Source organism: Oncorhynchus gorbuscha, linkage group LG18 (assembly GCF_021184085.1).
Source record: "Oncorhynchus gorbuscha isolate QuinsamMale2020 ecotype Even-year linkage group LG18, OgorEven_v1.0, whole genome shotgun sequence".
In the NCBI taxonomy this organism is placed as follows: Eukaryota; Metazoa; Chordata; class Actinopteri; order Salmoniformes; family Salmonidae; genus Oncorhynchus; species Oncorhynchus gorbuscha.
In genome coordinates, this window is record NC_060190.1 from 18433727 (window position 1) to 18455951 (window position 22225).

At 41.6% G+C, this 22225-nt stretch overlaps 1 protein-coding gene across 2 annotated transcripts; it reads left to right on the forward strand.

Annotated features, from left to right (window-relative positions):
* Window positions 1–633: 633 nt before the first annotated feature.
* On the forward strand, window positions 634–21919 carry LOC124002864 (ERO1-like protein beta). Of its 2 annotated transcripts, none has more exons than XM_046310623.1 (16): window positions 634–1162; window positions 4115–4234; window positions 5418–5501; window positions 5897–5938; window positions 11260–11342; window positions 11508–11581; window positions 12270–12390; window positions 13463–13509; window positions 13971–13985; window positions 14098–14124; window positions 14958–15050; window positions 15469–15715; window positions 16972–17041; window positions 17605–17691; window positions 18533–18666; window positions 19816–21919. In XM_046310623.1, the coding sequence occupies exons 1-16, from the start codon at window positions 992–994 to the stop codon at window positions 19874–19876; spliced, it is 1476 nt and encodes a 491-aa protein (XP_046166579.1). In that variant the 5' UTR covers window positions 634–991; the 3' UTR covers window positions 19877–21919. The 2 variants fall into 2 exon arrangements, with proteins under 2 accessions (XP_046166579.1, XP_046166580.1); XM_046310624.1 differs by lacking the exon at window positions 634–1162 and adding an exon at window positions 1880–2338.
* The last annotated feature ends 306 nt before the right edge of the window (window positions 21920–22225 follow it).

Below are 22225 nucleotides of genomic sequence, written 5' to 3' on the forward strand. Positions count from 1 at the left end.
TTCTTCCTCAGGTAGTTGCGGAACCTCTTCCAGGCAGAGAACTTTGGCTTTGCAGTAGAGAAAGCCTGTTTCCTTGTCATCGGCATCATCATGGTCCTCCACTTCAGCCACTTCAAGCAGAGTGTCCTCTGTGACGAGCTGGTTGGAGAGGGGGAGGCTGACCTGGACTGGCTTCTGTTCTACAGGAACTCATTCCTCCTTCAGAGTGAGGACCTCTTACTCACACCTCGGAAAATTGGCAAAGGACCAGGAAGAGTCTCCATTCTCTGAGGAGGGATCAGCATCTTCCTCCTTTCACCAAACAGACTTGCAGTCAATTAGCCTTTCCCCAAGAGGGTCTGATGCAGAGATCTCAATATTGTCTCTTTGGCCAGCCTCTTCCAACTCAGTGCAAATCATCACTGACAATGTTTAAAGATTAGGGCCTAAGGAAAATCTAACTGGAGACTAGATATGAAAAAAAAATACAGCAGCTAGTGCTGCAAAAATGACACTGCCACAAATTACAGTATATTTTTCATTGGGCTATTATAACTAGTCACCTGAATGCGTTTCACATGTATATACACAGGATGTAAAACACGCAGTAACATTTTATTTTTACCGTACGTCCTTCACCTGTACCCATTTGCTTTCCGTAGCTGATTTTTTTTCAATCGTCTCGGGTCGACAACTGTTTTTTTTTAGATGGCAAAACTTGGGATTTTTGGATTTGTAAACATTATTTACAACGACTACTGGTCATACTAGGCATTATCACAAGTTACTTCTGAAGATACAGTCGTACAGCTGTCAGCTTTGGTTGGAGACTTTCATTTATCATTACGACAAGCGAAGAAGATTTTCTCCGCTGATAGGCAGTGCGCACTAGCAACAACAAACGACGTTAGCTAGCAGCACATCATCATTAGCTAGCCTGTCAACTATCCAGTTACATTTCAAAACTGTCCTTTGTTTTTGTCTTTCGTGGCGCGTTGCATTTGCATCAGTGATGATAAAAAACACGACACAATCCGCAGGACTTCTGGTTTTGTTGTGGTTGTTATTTGGGGACTTTGTCTTTGTTCTGGGTTGGTTTCACAACAGAGTCAAAACGTACAACAACCAATATTCTTCCAAAGAAGATGCTCCTGACAGTCAAGACCAGAGCTGTTTTTGTCACGTAAGTTCACCCAACTTGCAATATCAATGTCCGTTTGGAAAGGTTAAATGACTGCGTTGGAGGAACATTCTTCTAGCGTTTTCTACTGTCACGTTAATTTGACGTCACCATACCGAGATAGCTTACTGGCGCCTTAACACTGACTTATCCAACTTTATGGACAACCGGGCATAACATCGAACCATATGGTTTATTTCGACTTGCACATCGAAACACTACAATGGGTGGATAAAGATACTCTTAGCCAACTATTTGTTTTTGTAATTGCTTGTAATTACTGTACAGTGTAATTTGACACAACCGATATCTCGTGCTTGTGCGCATCTCAACTCAATAACGTTACCCCTGTCATAGTCGAACTTTCCCTTATCATGCGAATATCTGATTTTAATTCACCAAATCTGCCACTTCCAGTATCACGTGTGTGTTGTATGCCTATCTCGTGCAATGTTATATTGCGGTGTATGTTTTCTTGATGTTTGTCATTCATGCCGACGTTCGAAATTAGTCAGCTACTAAGATGAGTGGTTGTGTATGTGATCGACGGCTGATTTGACCCACATACTGCAATCCATTTGTTTTATACTATGGAACGTGCCTTTTATTATTTCTAACAAATTGCACTCACATGAGTAATATGAGAAGACCGAGACGTGGTGTCGTCTGATTGGCCATACTAAAGTTTCCTTCCAATGAGTTTGTGGGACATGTAGTCTTCTCTTCCGTGAGTAATAATTGTTTTAAATGTCCTTGAATCGAAGTAAAGACTACAAACGTCAGGTATAGAGGCGGGACTAAGTTTGACAGCTGCAGACACATCTTGTTTGGAGGCGAGGCCTGGTCAGGAGAATTATGCACGAGGAAAATAAGTGGTCTGAAATGACAGCTCATCCCCAGGTTAGGTCAGAGTCTTCCCATCAACTCTGGCAAACTCTCACCTGTCTGTTGAAGTAGGATACAGCAGTCCCTAAGGCTGTTCTTATTTTTGTAATTTAAAACTATTGTTAAAGATAGCAGCTCCTCAGAGAAATAGGCAAATTAAACTATATTTTTAATTAACAACAACCAGGGAAACCACTCAATGGTTTTGAATTCACCAGCATGCTCAGAGGACTTTGTTACTTATGGATGGCTTCACTACTTCCCATCACATTCTCTGGACAGCTACACTCAGAGGTCAGATATATGGTTATGTATCTTGCTGTGGGCTATATGATGATGATTGTATCAATGTGCAACTGTTAGTTACATTTCTGACATATTGTCACAATGACATAGAATAAATTGAAAGAGTAACTTCTTTCTGCTCTTTGTATAGTAGCCAGCTTGTGAAACTAGTTGTCAGTAACAGCTGGTGAGAGGCTAGTCGGTTTTCTCCTCATCATGACACACAACCACTGATGTGAAAGTGACTGAATAGTCTACACAGTGCTAAGATAACTTAATTTCATAGAATTCTTGCAACATGCAGTCTTGTGCAACTTGTTCTTCTAAAATAGTGTATGTCTCTGCTTTGGTGACAGTGACCCACATACCTTTCATACGACTGTAGTTAGAATGTACTCCTGAAATGAGTTTTTAACAAATATTTTCTGTAACACCATTTGCATTGATTGGCTCTAGACCTGAATACTTTATGATGAGAGAGAGAGAGAGAGAGAGGGAAGACTTAGGTGTCTTCTGGACCAGACCAACACAGTTGGTCTATTTCATTATGCATGGGGGAGTTAAGCCGGTTGTCTGCAGGTATCAAATGTATGAAAAGGTGGAGGGAGAATGGTACATGTTTTGGTAACCAAATTTTGGCCAACAACCTCAACCTGGCAGCTGGGACAAATGTCGTCATGCTGCTTAAGTGTTTTGTGGTGTTTGAGAGTATGGGGCAGTTTTAAAGTACCGGTAGGCTAAATGTGTGTAAGAGGAAGTTAACATTTGCAGGCCAGCTTTTGCCCTTGTTCTGTCCTTCTATCTCTGCCCCCCACCCCCACCCCCCCCTCCTTTGGCTGAATCCCATATCACCCACTTCCCATCGCCCCACGGCCCTCCATTTTCACCAAAGTGTCCCAAAGCTGAAGGGGGGGAATATTATGGAGGGTTTGGGGCCTAATTAGACCACTTTGACATGTCAACGCTGCTTCAGAGCGGAGTGTTATCCCATAACGCGCTGCATTATTTTATTTTCTGCAATTTCACCCCAACAAGGTGTAGCCTAAACAAATGGTTAACAGTCCGGTCTGCAAGTAGCCTAGTTTTAAAACAGCCCGTGGTGTGATTTATGAATGTAAAATACGGCCCGCCAATGCACGATTGAACATAATAGCGCGGCTATTATGGATCATTTATTTTGAGCGGTAATGGCTAGAAACAAGCTAGACTAGTTTTACTATTAAACTTAATGCTGCTATTGTTTTGTAAAGCAGCATGTGTTTCTTAACCAGGCAAAGGGTGTCTGGTGGTGACTGGTTAGCTACAGAGAAACAAAAGAGTCACCTGTGCAATGTGTTTAATTGGCAGTGGCGCTTGAGCAGAACCAGTCTGCCTAACCTGCCCACACTCATCGTTTTTTCCCCCTGCAGCTCACCAGCTGATGTAGGCTAGGCTGTGTGTGGCGGGTTCTTCGCACTGCTGAACAAAGCCGTGCTGCGCTTCTAATACTGTTAGTATTAATTGTGCTTATCACTGAAAAGCTCTCAATCTCTCCTAAAACGCTTGTCCAGCCCACCTAGTAGTCTGATTTTATCTACAGAGACAATTTAGTCCTGTCTCGTTTTAGTCAACTGAAATGAACTATCTTTTTTGTTTAGTTATTGTTTTTCCTGGGTCTATTTAGTCAGTTATGGTGTAGTCAATTGCCACTGAAAAATCGTTGTTTGACACACTATTTTTGTGACTAAAATGAACACGGGTGTACAACCTTCATTCTTAAGGCGTTCTCCGTGTTGTTTCCCTCAGTTGACAGGCGTCTTGGATGACTGCTTCTGTGACATCGAGAGCATCGATGTCTTCAACAACTTCAAGATCTACCCCCGCATTCAGAAGCTGACCGAGAGAGACTACTTCAGGTACTACAGGGTAAGTACTAAATAGACTTGCAGAGGTGACTAAACATCCCCCTCTGCATCTTGATCCTGGACTTACTGACGGGCCACCCCTAGGTGGTAAGGGTAGATAACAACACATCCGCCATGTGCCCCCTTCACGATTGTCTTGGTGTGCTTGGACCATGTTAGTTTGTTTGTGATGTGGACACCAAGGAACTTGAAGCTCTCAACCTGCTCCACTACAGCCCCGTCGATGAGAATGGGGGCGTGCTCGGTCCTCCTTTTCCTGTAGTCCACAATCATCTCCTTTGTCTTGATCATGTTGAAGGAGAGGTTGTTGCAGTAGGTCAAGTCCAGTGCTGACAAACCTTGTCATCCCTCTTTCCCAATCATCCTTTTGCTTCTCTAGACAGTGTTACGAGTTGCCCATATGTAGAACCTGATGCAAATATATAATTCTCTCTGATAACAGGGGACAGAGTGCTGGTACATTTGTATAACTGCTCAAATGCTTTCCCAACACCTAAGGAAGGAAACATTGAGGCCCATCGAGTCACTTAATCTTTTCACAAAGACAGTAAAAAAAAAAAAATCGCTGTGTGAGTCCAGCTGTTGCGTTCATACACACCAAGCCCCCTCATTCTAAAGGCAGAGTGTATTGCCCTTTTCCCACTGTGAACATCCCATCAGGAACTCTGAAAAGGAAGAATGGACTCATAGGAACATCCATTAATATTTTCAGAATACTCATCTGGCCCCTAGTGTGATAATCCGAATAATTTTCTGTCTGCCGCTGGTTAGTAATCTGCTCTACTAGTCACCATCCCATTGACCGAGCGATACTTTTGAACCCGCAGACAGCGTGCCACCTTTTTCTAATTATGAAGTATTCTCCTCACACTGTCGCCTTCGTATGAGGTTGACGTCTCCAATGACGAGCACAACTGGGGAAAAGGGTCACCAGCTGCGACTATTCCCTGTGGCGTTTACGACGAAGCTCGTCTCTGGAACGTGTCAACGGAAAGAGAATCTGAGTCATTTGGTAACATCATTATTTGAGACGCTTATGCTCATACATATAGGTCTAAATTGGGAAAACAGTGAATTTAGTCCAGCTGTTCTGTCTTGCCTGTCTCCAACACATCACATCTCTGTGTGACGCAGTCACTTTCATAGCATATACCATGCCATCCCAACTCTTCTCTTCTCCACAGGTCAACCTGAATAGGCCCTGTCCCTTCTGGGCTGATGATGGCCACTGCTCCATCAAGGACTGCCAAGTGGAGCCCTGTCCAGAGGTCAGTTCAACCAACCCACAATGATCTACTTTGGTCCCCAAATCGACTTCTAGTATTCATTACCCACAGGCACCTCCTGTAGGTCTGAAATGGTTAAATAAGTATTGGCAATGTGGTGAAAATTCCACGTAGGCTACAACAAGGTGGATCTATTATTAGTATATTGCTAATCACTCTAATTATTTTAGTTCTAGGCCTACAAGAAGAGACCGGGGCAAGGGCCCCTAACCCTTAGTGGGTTAATTTACAATTGTTAATATACTGTTTCCCGAGTCTTTGTATTCTAATCTGCGTTTTCTGTTAGTTATAGCTTAGCCTCTGTGACCTGCGTTCTGCGTTGTTGACAGTGATCTTCACCAGTCCCATCGGTTTTCTTTGTGTGTGTTTGTTTACAGAGCAAGATTCCAGTGGGAATTAAGTCTGGAAACTACAATAGGGTAAGGCGGTCACTCCCCAGACAGACAGGCAACGTTCACTCAGCCATTCAACTGTAATGAATACAAACACACTCTACAAACACGTTAAAATGAAAGGGAAAGAGAGTGTACCATACGCACTCTCTATTTTCATGCAATATGGCAAAGAAACAGGAGTGTGCTTAACTATGTTTTAAAGGGAATTAGGGCAAAGGAGTATGTTAAACAGATAATACTGTGTAAATTGATGGCTCGAAGGATTTCTAATAGTTGGATATGTTCTATTTTATATCTGATTTTACCTGAGCGTCTCTGGAGTGTTATGTACATGTAGGCTAGGCTACCTCTAGAGAGCAGACAGAAATAGGAAAGAGAAGCAAGCGTTTGTTTGCCTTGTCACGGTGTGGCCAGGTAAATAGTGTGTGCTTGTTCCAGCACTTTCTGACTAGGTTAGGTCCAAAATGGCACTCTATTCCTTATATAATACTCTACTTTTGACCAGAACCCTTTGGGCCTAGGTTATTTGGGACGCAGTCTCTGTCTGTCTTGGCTGCTGATTCCGTACTTGGTGGCCACTGAAATCGCTCATTACTCTCTGCTTGTTTTTGTTCTCTTCTGCAAAGTTTTTTTTTTACGTGCCCTAATGAACACAACTCTGGCGTAGGGCCTTCTGTTTATCTTTTATTGACCCACCAGTGTTTGTTGGACATCTGGACTGATTGCCAGTCAAGGTCAAATCCGGCTATAGCTTTAGTTAGTGGGAATAGTTGATGTTTGGACACATCGGTTGAGCTTTTCAATGGGCTCCTAGTTTGGTGTATTTAGTCCCATGGCTCTTTCACACATTCCACTCCAGCAGGGTCTGTACACATGATAGGGCTAGTAACATGGCTGTAGGCTACATTATGTACAGGGCAAGGTTTATTGTTTTTCACCTTTTAATGAAATCAAACCCATCTCATATATTTTCGACCAACAGCGTTAAGCCAGACAGCTCTTCAAAACTTACAGTAGTTTATTAGCTACATCTGGTTTGACCTCCTGAGGTCTCTGGTCTCTTATTGTGTGGTCTGTTGTATGAGGATTTCTGCCACATCACCCCCAGTGTTAGGGGTTAGCGTTAAGTGTGCTACTGGAGACGTGTGAGGAAAAAGGCTGATTAAATTCACAGTTAGAGCTGTGGTGGTGCTCTCCCACAGCTGAAGGCACAGAGGGAGAACTGTCTAGCATATTCTAGGCAGCGTTGTCTAGAGACGCTATGTGGCTGTCGACGTGGCCATGCCGCAGGTTGTGACGAAACATTAGCTGACTGTGCACATTAGAGTTGTTTATTTAGCTTTTAATGCTTCGTTGCTAGTGGCATTAGCTTAACTTATTTGTTTAGCCCCTCAGACATTTATTTTCTTAATTGACTTTCTATTTGAAAAGTGTAGTCCTATTGCAGACAGTGTGTGAAGAACTCAAGTTGAAGTCTGCAGAGTCGGGAGCCCTATATGAAGGATTTAGCCTAGCCTAATTGATATGAAAGACTGGTCGTTCCATTTGATTTCAATCACCGTTTGACTGCACCCCTTTTGATTTTAACGAAATGTTTAATACATATTTATGGTAGTGGTCAAAAAGTAGCTTTTTGGGCTTGAATGCCAAAACATTTAGGAGATAGAGGTGCTCAAAGATGACCCATTTTGCATACCCCTCCCTACCATGAGACATCCATGTCTTCATCACTGGAAAAGATAGGTTGAGTTTGATATAAGCTTTTAAATTATGCAAACATTTACTACTAGGACAGACAACCCAGCTCAAAGTTATGCAAGCATCGCAAAACACAGTTTGTAGCACACACAAAACAAATATTAGGCAGCAGTGATCTTAATACAAGAGGTGATGTTCTCTGCTGCTCCAAGAAGCTTGATCTTGCAAGCTAACATTAGCAAGTTATCAAAATGAACAAGTTAGTAAAAACCCAGCTGGAGAGAATTTATTTATAGATAACTTAATAGTAATAGGATATATAGCTGGCAAACAGTAGTGAATTTCATACAAGTGTAACTTGATCACCTCACTTAAGTTGTGCTGCAGGAGTGACTCACCCATGTTGCTCGTTGTGCTTCTTTGTAAATAAACATGATTGGCTCAAACTGCTGTTTTTGGGGAACTAGTACCGGTAAGCTTCATAATGAATAAATCATTTTTTAATGGCCGAAATGATGAACGCAATCTGGCTTATCTGTTACCTAGTGGACAAGTGTGTGTGTATATATATATATATATATATATATATATATATATATAACATCACTTACCAGTATGCTAACAAGTATTAAGGGATCAAATGTATTTATATAGCCCTTCGTACATCAGCTGAGATCTCAAAAATGCTGTACAGAAACCCAGCCTAAAACCCCAAACAGCAAGCAATGCCTCCCTAGAAAGGCCAAAACCTAAGAAGAAACCTAGAGAGGAACCAGGCTATGAGGGGTGGCCAGTCCTCTTCTGACTGTGCCGGGTGGAGATTATAACAGAACATGGCCAAGATGTTCAAATGTTCATAAATGACCAGCATGGTCAAATAATAGGTCTGGGACAGGTAGCACGTCCGGTGAACAGGTCAGAATTCCATAGCCGCAGGCAGAACAGTTGAAACTGGAGCAGCAGCATGGCCAGGTGGACTGGGGACAGCAAGGAGTCATCATGCCAGGTAGTCCTGAGTCATGGTACTAGGGCTCAGGTCCTCCTCCTCCGAGAGAGAGAATTAGAGAGAGCATACTTAAATTCACACAGGACACCGGATAAGACAGGAGAAGTACTCCAGATATAACAAACTGGCCCTAGCCTCTCGACACATAAACTACTGCAGCATAAATACTGGAGGCTGAGACAGGAGGGGTCAGGAGACACTGTGGCCCCATCTGACGATACCCCCCGGACGGGGCCAAACAGGAAGGATATAAACCCACCCACTTTGGGCACAACCCAAGGGGGATCCTCATAAAGAATGCTAACGAGCATATTTTGTACAGTTTCCTACCTAAACTATACAAGTAACTCGAAAATGTTACTCTGTTTGTTGCATGCAGGGCCAACACTTTAGTTTTAGAAGTGGGGGGGTGGGGGGCATAACCTGGTGAATTTGTTTGGGGCATCTAAAGCTAAATGCCTGCATTTTTACACAATTCAATGTCATTTCCATTTAGAACAAAAAGTCAGCATAAATGCCCACAGTCGTCAAGCTAGGTAGGAGATCATAATTACATTTAAGTGAATAATAAGACTGGAGCGAAATAACAACACAATGTCAAATACAGGTAGCCTAGTCAAATCATTTACATCCAATCACATTACTCTCTCGGGGGAATTCGACATACGTATGTAGCCAAACGTAGCTGCTGCTCATGTTGGTATCTGTACTGATGGCGCAAAAGCCATGACAGGGAGACATAGTGGAGTGGTAATGCAGTTGCTCCTGATGCCACTTGGGTATACTGCAGCATCCACCGAGAGGCTCTTGCTTCCAAGGGAATGCCTGAAAGCTTGAAAGACGTTTTGGACACTATAGTGAAAATGCTTAACTTTGTTAAAGCAAGGCCCCTTAACTCTCGTGTATTTTCTGCACTATGCAATGATATGGGCAGCGACCATGTAACGCTTTTACAACATACATAAGTGTGCTGGTTATCAAGGGCAAAGTATTGACACGTTTTTTAAAATTAAGTGACGAGCTTAAAGTTTCCTTTACTGACCATTTCCACTTGTCTAACCGCTTGCATGATGACGAGTTTCTCACATGACTGGCCTATCTGGGTGATTGATTTTTCTCGCCTGAATGATCTGAATCTAGGATTACAGGGACTCTCCGCAACTATATTCAATGTGCGGGACAAAATTGAGGCCATGATTAAGAAGTTGGAGCTCTTCTCTGTCTGCATTAAGGACAACACACAGGTCTTCCCATCATTGTATGATTTCTTTGTGTGCAAATGAACTCAAGCTTACGGACAATGTCAAATGTGATATAGTGAAGTTCCAAAAACCATGGGGGAAAAAAAGTTCCTGTGGCCTTCTTTTCAAATTGTCATGTTTTGTTTCTAAATGTCTGCGCAAGAGTGACTGTTTCCTGTGAGAGAGGTTAATGTGATGGTCAATGTGATTGGATGTACATTTTTTGACTAGGCTACCTGTATTTGACATCTTGTTGTTATTTCGTTGGACACTAGATGGTTTGATTTTATTTTTCGGCAGTGAAACGAGACAACTCGGGTGAGGGGGGGGGGACTTCACCCAAATGTATAGCCGTGTTGGAAAATATAAATGTACTGTTTGAAAATGTGAAGTTTTTTTAAAAATTAAATGTGAATCACATTTTTATTTGGTGTACCCTTGACGGCATTGCACATATCCCAGTTTGGGAATACCTGTCCTAACGTATTGCACAAGTTGACTACAGGTATTTACTCAAAACGTAGCCAAAGTCTACGGAGGAGTGGGGTGATATGGGAGAACTTGGGAAGGTTGAACACCAGACAGGCTGCAGTGTTCTGGATAAGTTGCATGGGTTTGATGGCATAAGCCGGGATCCCAACTGACAATTGCAGTAGTCCAGACGGGATAGGACGATGGCCTGGATTAGGACTTGCACTGCTTCCTGTGTGAGGAAGGGTTGTACTCTACAGATGTTGCAGAGCATGAACCTGCAGGAGCGAGTCACTATTTTGATGTTTGCAGAGAAAGGCAGGGTGTTGTCCAGGGTAATGCCAAAGTTCTGTGCACTCTAGGAGGGGGACACTGTGGAGTTGTCGACCATGATTGAGTCGTCTTGGAGCGGGCAGGTTTTCCCCGAAAGTAAGAGCAGCTCTGTCTTGTCAAAGTTGAGTTTGAGGCGGTGGGCTAACATCCAAACTGAGATATCTGCCAAGCAGGCAGAGATGCGTGTCGCCACCTGGGTGTCAGAAGGGAGGAATGAGAAAAGTAGTTAAGTGTTATCTGCATAGCAATGATAGAAGAGGCCATAAGAGGATATGATGGAGCCGAGTGACTTGGTGTATGGAGAGAAAAGAGGATGGGGCCTAGAACCGAGCCCTGGGTGTCACCAGTAGTGAGAGCATGCAAAGTGGTTCAACATTGAGCATGTCTATCTGTTTTGGCATTCAGGTCCAAAAAGTAACCATGGGCAAATATGTATGGAAGGTTTGGTTCAAATCAGAAGGGGTGCCATCAAAAAGTGATATAAATCCAATTAAACGACCCAGCTGGAGTATTTTTCTTAGGCTACAGATTTTTTCTTTAAAGTTCTCTTATTTCTTCTAGTTAATGCTATTTTCTCTTTCTATCCTTGTGGCCAGTACTCCCAGGTGACCAACGCCAACACAGACATAGTAGATTGTGAACAAGCCCAAGACCTGGGGGCCATTAACAGCACCCTGAGGTAAGAGCACACGCATGCTACTTCCCTAAAAGGCCTCATACATACATGGGCATCTGTTTTGATAAGAAATTACTAAACCAACACTGCAAAACATGGTGGTTATTTCCGATGAATGAAAGCATTGTCCGAGAGTGGTTTTCTGTACTACTTTTCCTCCTCCTATAGTAACTATCGTAAAGAGGCCTTTGAGGACTGGGCTCGGCACGATGACGCACAGGACCACTTCTGTGAGCTAGATGGTAAGGCCCACTCTTCTTCCACTTCAATTCTCCACCTAGGAGACTTATTGACTTTTTAGACGGTGCCTATCTTTTCCATTTGTATGGGATCGAGGTTGGTGTATTTCTTCTAAGACTGGAAGGGGAACTTTTGGCCAATGTGTGAGAACCGCTTTTATCAATTGTTCTTGGGCGTGAGCTACGCTACAAATCTTGGAAATAGTACCAGAACTTAATTATATGCTCAGTAATCTTTGATGGCAAACGCATGTAACTGTTTGAGAGTATCTGTTTAGAGAGGTGGAGACTTCTCTAGTCTCGTTAGAATACTTTCTAACACCTCTCCCCCCCAGAACATAATCAAGCATCTGATGAAATTACGGAAGTATTTAGTTCTGGGTGTCTGAGATTATACGCTCAGCAACGCGAGCCTCTCGTGAAGCCGTGCGTCTTAGATCCAGGTTTCATTCAAATTAGTAGGAGCGTCTCATGATCTGCAAATAGTGTGCATTTAGTGTAACAGTCACTTTTTGAGGTGTGAAAACATCGGACACATTTTGTTATTGGTGTCAAATACCCCTTTAACATTGACAAGAGATTTGACAAGAGATTTTATAAGGTGTATCTCAATAGTGAAAGTGATTTATCTATCCATCCATCCATCCATCCCAATGTTGTCTCATTCTTCCTCATACCTTTCTTCTGTCAGATGAGACGTCACCAGATGCAGACTATGTGGACCTGCTCCTAAACCCAGAGCGCTACACTGGCTACAAGGGCCCCTCAGCCTGGAGAGTGTGGAACAGCATCTACGAGGAAAACTGCTTCAAGTGAGACACACACACACACACACACACACACACACACACACACACACACACACACACACACAAAAAAACTTGTGCACATGCCTCCGAATGCAGCTTTACACACACATTAACTCAATCTCTCACATGCCTACTTGCGCACGGTCCACTCACACACACCACAAGGGACATGTTCCCTAATCTGTAGCTATCTGAAATATTTCAGCTTCCCTCTTTTCGATGGGCTGATGTACAGTCAGGTCCATAATTATTGGCATGTGTGCATCAAAGATCCACCACCATATTTTACTGCAGTTCTGTTTTCATGTCATCTGACCATAGCACAGGTTCCTATCAAACTCTAGGGGGCGCTATGGTCAGATGACATGAAAATAGAGTTTGTTTGCCACACACACCAGTGCTGGGTTTGGCATCAAAAAAGGGAAGCATATGCAATGAAGTACCTCATACCTATGGTAAAATATGGTGGTGCATCTTTGTTGTTATGGGGCTGTTTTGCTTCGACTTGTCCTGGGGCCCTTGTTAAGGTCAACGGCATCATGAACTTTACCAAGTACCAGGACATTTTTGCCTAAAATCCTGTTTGCCTCTGCCTTGGCTTCAAGTGGACTTTCCAGCAAGACAATAACCCGAAGCACTAATCAAAATCCGCAAGGTAATGGTTAGCCACAGAATCAACATTTTGCAATGGTCATCGGTCTCCAGACTTGAACCCCATTGAAAACATGGGGTTTGAATTGAAGAGGGCAAGTCCATAAGCACAGGAGAATGATATGGAATGGTCTAATATCCCTGCTACTGTGTTATCTAATCTCAAAGAATTTTAGAAGGGGATGGTGCTATAGTATTAAAAACAGGGGTGCCAATCATCAATTGTATTAGTGTAAAATAATATAATTTCCCAATTACTTTGAAGATACAATATATCTCACTATTTGTATAATTTATTTTATAGTATTTTATTTCCTATTTTTTTGCTCGTCTTTGTCAAGTGTACCAATAATCATGGACCTGACTGTATGTCTTGTGATTAATCCAGTATAGGGTCTGATTGCACATTGTTTGTGGTTTGCAGGCCCAGATCAGTGTACCGGCCCCTTAACCCACTGGTTCCGGCCAGAGGTAAGGGATGCTCTTCTTGGACTGTCTTGTCTCCATTGTCCTTGTCAGGGTGGCTTGTATTTTACACACTTAAACCGACAGCTATTTTTGATTTACATTTGCCCTGTGTATTCACATGCTTTCACTTCGCTATTAGGTTATAATAATAGTTTTTATACTGTTTCCAGAATCCTTTCTAGAAATGTGTGTGTGCATATTCAGCTTCTGTGTAATAGATGATGTCCTCTCTCTATCAGCTTACCTGCTGGTAATAGATTGTTGATGGTGATAATTAAAGCAGGGTTTTTGTTCGTTTGCCTTGTAGTGTTACTTGAGTTATTTATAAGTAACTGTAGAGTTTTCTCCTCCAGATGTCTGTGTGTGAACGCGTGTCCTCATGCATGTGTAATATTAATAGCCCACAGTACGTGTGTAACATGCCTTTGTCCTCCTCTCTCTTTTGTATGTTTTCATTCCCATAGGAGGAGATGATGACGGTAAGTTGTAATTTATGCATGTTAATCTATGCATATTGAATTGTGCTGTTTATAATATGCTTTAATGAATGCAAAATGACACAAGGCCTATTGTCGTCTTGTATCCATGCAGGCGAAGGTTTCTACAACTGGCTGGAAGGTAACTTTAAAAATGTATTTTTATCTCATCAAATTATTTTAAAAATTAGCTTCAAATTAGCATTATTTTCACTTCAAACACACAATATATTTTGGAATGAAGCAGTGGTACAACCTACAATCATTTCCCTGTAATTTACACCACAGGACAGGTAGAAACTTCTAAATGAATTCCACTAGAATGGGGTTATTTGTAATTTAGTCCGTTTCAGAATCAATTGAATGTTACGTGTCATCATCGAATGCCCCTTAACCACACCACTCGAACAGCCACTCGCATCCAAACGAATTCAGCCGAGACTCTCCCACTTTTTCTCTTGACAATGGGTTTTCAACATCTCTCAGGTTGCATCCCAAATGTCATATTTTCACTATGTCATGCTGCACTACATTTGAGGTCTCTGGTCAAAAGTAGTGCACAATATAGGGAAAAGGGTGCCAAAAAAGAAAGTTCCCACTTTGTATGCCTTCATTAAGTTTTTTTTTTTTTTTACCAGGCAGACAGTAGTGATGGAAACCTATTGGGGTGGGCTACAAAGAAACCAAACACAGTTCTATTCCTTGGCTCTAGTATAGCGAAGACTATGAAATAAGCCTTTGTTGTGAATGTCCTGTGACGTGCAGACACACTTACTGGACCAAGAGAGGGGACTCTAGTCACTCAAATGCGATGAGTCGACAACACACATACAGTGATGGCAGAATTTTTCTGAACTAGGGGTGTGTGCATGTCTCAAGCTTTCTTTTTTTTCTCCTCTTTCTCCCACCCCACCCCCCTCTCTCTTCCCATCACCCCTCTACACACTCTCTCTCTCACCCCATCCTCCCTTCTAGGTCTGTGTTTGGAGAAGAGGGTGTTCTACCGGCTCATCTCTGGTCTCCACAGCAGCATCAACATCCACCTGTGTGCAGAGTACCTATTGGACGGTAGGAAAAACAAACCACTCCCTCTCCATAGATGTCAAAACAGTCACCAGCTTTATATGGTCATAGAATTATAATTCTTAGACTCAAGGTGCTTCTTCTATTCTATGGCAATTTTGATGATGAACCGTGGCAATTTGGGTGGCGGATTCTATCTCTGGTTGTAGTAATGTGTGTGTTTGTGTGAAACCAATTGAGCATTTTCTGTATATTTACTCTACTTTTGTATGTGTTCTTGTATTGGGATACCTTCATATGGGTCTGTTTTATCCTTGTATAACTGATTCACTGTGTTTACTTCTTCGTAACGTCACTGCATAAAGGTTTGAAAATCAGTGGTCCCAATTGTTCACCCTTACATCATAACGTTGCGCCAACGGCAATGTAACCCTCACTATTCACTCACTCCTGCTCTCGTCAGAGGGCTGGGGCAAGTCCCTGTGGGGCCCCAATGTGCAGGAGTTCCGCCAGCGCTTCGACCCGGCCGAGACCAAGGGCGAGGGTACGCGGCGCCTCAAGAACCTCTACTTTCTCTACCTGATCGAGCTACGCGCCCTCTCCAAGGTGGCGCCCTACTTTGATCGAGCCTTCGTCAACCTGTACACTGGTGACCGTCAAGAGGACCGAGCTACCAAAGAGTTACTGCTGCAGTTCTTCAACGAGACCAAGTTAGTTTTTTGTTATTTATTTATGTATTTATTATTCATTTATACGCTACTGTTGAAAAGTTTGGGGTCACTTTGAAATGTCCTTGTTTTTGAGAGAAAAGCAATTTTTTAAACTTAACATCAAATTGATCAGAAATACAGTGTAGACATGGTTAATGTTGTAAATGACTATTGTAGCTGGAAACAGCAGCAGAAGGCCAGCATCCCGGACTCTTCGCTGTTGACGTTGAAACTAGTGTTTTGCGGGTACTATTTAATGAGGCTGCCAGTTGAGGACTTGTGAGGCGTCTTTCTCAAACTAGACACTCTAATGTACTTGTCCTCTTGCTCAGTTGTGCACCGGGACCTCCCACTCCTCTTTCTATTCTGGTTAGGGCCAGTTTGTGCTGTTCTGTGAAGGGAGTAGTACACAGCGTTGTATGAGATCTTCAGTTTCTTGGCAATTTCTGGCATGGAATAGCCTTCACTTCTCAGAACAAGAATAGACTGACGAGTTTCAGAAGAAAGTTCTTTGTTTCTGGCCATTTGGAGCCTGTATTCAAACCTACAAATGCTGATGCTCCAGATACTCAACTAGTCTAGAGGCCAGTTTTTTTGCTTCTTTAATCAGATCAGCAGTTTTCAGCTGTGCTAACATAATTGCAAAAGGATTTCTAATCATCAATTAGCCTTTTAAAATTATAAACTTGGATTAGCTAGCACAACGTGCCATTGGAACACAGGAGTGATTGTTGCTGATAATGGGCCTCTGTACGCCTATGTAGATATTCCATTAAATATCTGGCATTTCCAGCTACAATAGTACTTTACAACATTAACAATGTCTACACTGTATTTCTGATCAATTTGATTATATTTTAATGTACAAAAAATGAGCTTTTCTTTCAAAAACAAGGACATTTAAGTGACCCCAAACTTTTGAACAGTAGTGTATATTTTATAAAGGAATTAAAAATATATATTTATAGAAGAGATAGTGAGAGAGGAGGGTGACAGTGAAGAGATCGAGAAATGGTGGATACATTTGCAGTAGGCTTGGATTCAAACCCATGCCAACACTGTAGACATATGCCAGAGGCTGCAGCATTACAGCTAGACCAACCAGGCCACAAGACTAATTGAGTCTTAAGGATCTTTCGCCCTACTGAACTCCAGGGTTTCAATGAGACCATGAGTTTCAGTTCAAGTGGTTGGATTTGACTGTGAATTAGGATATTGTCTTGGCTTTGAAATAACCATCTATTCTCGTCTCCCAGAGCTTTCCCAATGCACTTTGACGAGAAGTCCATGTTTGCTGGGCAGAAGATCGAAGCAAAAACGTTGAAGGTGAGTCTACGCATCTCACTTTCATTTCACTATTAGTAACATGCTTAACTAACATGCTTATATTTGCCATAAGCAAATCGTAGAATAGTTTTGACCCCGTATCTCAATGGTTTGGTCCCTACCATAGTGTTGTACAGTGGGACTTAATTTGGACTGTGGAGAGCAGATGTGTCTATACAGACGTTTGTGCTATCTCACTGCGCAAGCAGCTAACTAAATGAGCCTGTATTCGGTCAGACAGTTTTTTTTAATGCACTGTATAATGATTTTGACGCGTCCATTGAACTTGATTTTACACATTCATGATACGGCCTAGTAGACCTACATAATGTACATTTAGGCTGACATGAAGTCATAATAGCTAGGCTAATGACAACTGACTTGTGTGTGTGTGTGTGTGTGTGTTTAATTCCTCAGCCTCACTGATTATGACTAAATCTGTTCAAATTACACTGAATTAATGCAGGTGTTTGCAGGCTATTTATCCACATTGAGCCTAGCTCATACCCCCACAGGACGCAAAGCCTGAAACATTCCTGTCTCTCTCGCCCCATTTTTACCAGGAGGAATTCCGGCTACATTTTAAAAACATCTCCCGGATCATGGACTGTGTGGGCTGCAGTAAATGTCGACTGTGGGGGAAGCTACAGGTACGCCATTTTGTCACCTGTGGACACATGGTTATTTGTTAGCGGTAGTTACCCATTATCCATTGTGCTGGGCTGTAGTTGGCTGTTATGCAATGAGTGCTATTTGTAGATGCGATCAGACAATTTTTCCTTTATTTCTCTTCATATCAGGGTTATTTAGTTACTTTGCAAATTACAGTGCAACTTGCTTCAGTTTAATACATACTGTGGAAAATACATCTTAAATTGTTGATGTATGAAGGCTTAATTAAAAGGATACTTTTCTGAATTCAAACTGATCCCGGCACATAACATGGGCACAAATTATAAGCAGTAACAATACCCTTAGGACAATAACCAAAACCAATGAATTTTGAGTAAAGTCCAGAGGAAGAAGCCATATGGAATTGTACCCTATATCGTGGGACAGTGTTAGATCTGATTATGTATAGGAAAATATTACACACCAGTATCCACATCCAACGTTTGAGCAATTTACTGGATATCAAATATGTTCATATGGTAAAAAGAGACTCTGAACATTGAAATCTACGCTCCCATTGTGGTTCATGGGCGACAACGTTTCAACCCTTTTGGCAGTGTCTCAATCCTGGTCCTGGGGGGCCCAGGGTACATTTTAGTTTTTGCCTTAATAAGATAAGATGACTTGGGTTCCACTAATCATATACATGATGATTATTTGAATCAAAAGTGTGCAGGACCAGGATTGAGAAACGTTAAAATAATTATACGCTCATGAAACCTTATCACCAGTAAACCACGTGGGATCATGGATTGGCGTGTGTGAGATCTCAGGCTTTCTCACATGATAAACCCATTGCTCCCCAACACCCCATTGCAGACCCAAGGGCTGGGCACAGCGTTGAAGATCCTCTTCTCTGAGAAGGAGATCAAGAACCTACCGGAACACAGCCCCTCTAAGGGCTTCCAGCTGACACGCCAGGAGATAGTGGCCTTGCTCAACGGCTTTGGGAGGTTGATACCACTTTTATACACGTAGTGTCTTTATGGCTGGTACTACTGCCTTGGAAACTGGGTGGTGTTCATTAGGGCACACAATGGAAAATGTTTTAAAATGGAAAACAAAAATGATAATTTCATGCTGGAAAAATACAGATAGTCCTTTGGTTTGTCTGTTTTGTTCCCTTTGGTGCGTAATGAACACAGTTGGCCTCATGACAGGGGATTCATATTATTTTCCACTAATCCTACCACCCCTCCCCTAATTGGATTAAACTAAAACAATAACACTTAGGCTTCTACTTCCATCTTATACACACTATATACATTTTACGGACACAATCCATTTTACAATAGTTATATTTAGTTTGTTTTTAGTCCTGTCCTTTACCCTCAACCTCATCTATTTTAGATTTCTATTTGCCATATTTTTAACTGTGCTGTTTCACAACAGTTCTGAACCTATATACATTTTACAGACACAGAATATTTAGCATTTGTTGTGTTATTATTAGTCCCACCCTTCTGCTCCATTCAACTCCTCCGTCTATCTCTTAACACCATCCATATTGGATTTCTATTTGTCATATTTTTCAACTGTGCTGTGATGCTTCACAAAAGTTTTGAACCTTTCTATTCTTATAGTTTCTACAGATTGTAAATTTAAAGAAACGTTTTTGCTAAAAGTATAATATAATACTTTTTGCAAAAAATGTTTATTTTTTTTTATTATTATTATTATTATAGAATTATTATTGATTGATTGACTATGACTTTTCAAATCACTAAGTATTGCTATCTGCAGCGTTAGTGCCAGGTAAATGTTGCAATTCTTCAACCATTACTGGACCTGTGACCAAAAACAAGCTACATATGGACAGTCCCCCATATATTACATTCTATTGGTTGCAAGAATTTAAAAATTAGAAGTTTTGATTCCAATATCGTTTTGTGTATCAGTTCATAAACCATGTGCTGTGGAATTGGTACATTCAAGTAGTGTTAGCATCTCTCTTTCTCGCGCTTTCTCTGTCTTGCCATTTCAAATTACTATTAGCATGACATACATTTAGTAAATATTGCCAAATATTGCATACATTATCATAAATAGTTTCTTAATCTATTTCTCTCCCCATCTCCTCCCCCCTTCTGTTTTCTCTCTAGGCTCTCCACAAGCATCCACCAGCTCCATAGTTTCCGTGCCTTGCTGAAGGAGAAGAGGTAACACCCTTCAACAGCACTACCACCTCCTAGCCACTAGGTGGAGCAAGCCCAGAGGGAACTGCAATAGTCTTATTCCTCCCCAGAATAAGATCAAGTTCAGGGACTTCAGGATAGACACTGAACACCCATCCACTCCTCCCTCTGTATAACTCTCCTTCTCTCCCCTTCCTTCTAAATCTAGGTCTCGTCTTTCCATAGAGCATAGCGCTCAATGTGAGAAATCTGTACCTCCATTTCGTTGTTTTTAAATGTTTGTTTTTACTATTGTGGGTGAAAGTGTTCACCATTTCAGGCATACTAGTTGTGAGCTAGACCCATCAGTGTGTGTGTTTTTGGTGTTTTGTGTGTGTTTGTGAGAGGGAGTACTTGTTTGTTGGTGATCGCCAGTTGCAGCTAAATGATACCGAAAATTAGGATTCATTCCATACTTTTACGACCACAAACTTGATAAGCATACTGCGTTTTGCTATCCTAGAGGTGTAACCTTTTCCCCGTGTGAGTGAGTGCATGTATTGATTGAACGTCTATGTGAGCAACTGTGTCTGCTGTTGCTTTTGTCTGCGCATTTAGCTGTTTAGGGGTGTTAACATCTCCACGTGGCAATCCAGTCTTTCTGCACATCACAAATGTATTATATAAAGCCTCGTTTAAATGTGAAAAAGGAACAATTTGCGGATTGTGCATCTGTTGACAACGATAAGCTTGCGTCACTTCTCTCATACCTATTCTATTTGGTGGCAGAACGGTTCCTGGTGTTTTTATTCTTATCCTATTATTTTATTGGTTTTATGAAAGATGAGACTTGCCAGGGTGACTGCAATCCCAAATGTGTAAGAGGTGTTTTCATGGCAATTTAAAAGCGAAACCAGTATTTGTTTCATAGTTCACTTAAATAAGCTGTCATCCTGTGAAACTGCCATGTTGGAGAAGAGTACTGTTAAAGTATAATGGAGAATGCAGCCAATGGTGTGAAAAGAAGCAAATCGAAACGAGCGGTGGGATTTGTTCTCCCATGATGGTCAAGTTCACTGTGGTGTCTTGGTGAGCTTGCCGTGTAAATCAATTCAAAATGCATACGCGTAATGGCATTTAACGTCGCGCAACCTTTTTAAACCGTCATACCCTTTAGGGCTGGGACGATACCAGTATCGTGATACTCGTTAGTATCGTGGCGAGGAAACAAAACACAAAGCGGAATTAACTTCTTTAGGAAAACAGCCCTAATGTTCCACACACTATACGTGTTTTATTTCTGTCTGAAGTAGGTATTTCACCATGTGGACCAAAGATTTTACGTTGCCTTTTTTTCTTTATGTCAAAGCACCTTGAGTTTTTCCACCATATATGTTTTTAGTTTGTGCATCCTCGTCCCCTTGAGTAACATTAGTTAGAAAATGTCACAAGCAAAGATTGCCTTATGTGCAAAGATCAAACAATCGGTAGCCAGACAATACCTGTGTAATACTTTGTTTGATTGAATAGAGATCTTTCTTTTACAAAGGTAGACATGGGGTCCAGTAAGTAGGAATTGAGTCAGTGGTAGCTGTCGGATGCTTATGCTAACATAAACAGCAACGCTAATGTCGCCTTGAATGTGAACGCTATGGAGATTGAACAAGCTGTTCCTTCTTTGCTTAAAATGAAGGAAATAGACTAGATAAAATATTATCTTTGAGGAAAAGCGTGCGTGTCTGTCTGAGCCTTGCATGCTTTCAAAAACACCAGAACGTCCTGTGCAATCCACTTGTCTGCCTTAAGTTCCAAAAAAGTGTTTAAAAATAATAATGATTAAAAAAAGCTTGAGCCTGCTTTCTTGGATGAAATCCACCATTTTGTCTCCAATGATCTCTACGCTCTTCTGCTAGCTCTGCCTTTGTAACATATTCAGATGACCCAGGAAGTTGTACTATTTGTAAAAGGAAAATTACTGAACTTTTTTCAAATCTATATGAATATATATATAGTTGCACCTGTATTGATGTGTATTCTTATTTGATTATATTTATTTGAACAGAGGAATAAAAATGTCTGGTTGTCACTCAAACCTTTTGTGCATCTTTTCAGATTTGTACCATGATCTATTATGTACAAGCACTTTCGGAACAATACTATTTGACCTCGCCGTAACAGAAAGGTATACTTTATACCCCTCAAAGCAAGTTCCACTGTGTTGTTTTGTCATTGTTCCCCTTTAATCAGGGACATATTTAGACCTTGGTCACTAGGTGGGTGCAATTGAATTATCAGGTAGAACAAAAACCAGCAGGTTTTACCCCTGCTCTATACGCTTAAATATTAAATGAAGTCATTTTTAGCAATAAACCCTGAAAAGGATTCTGTTGTGTTATTT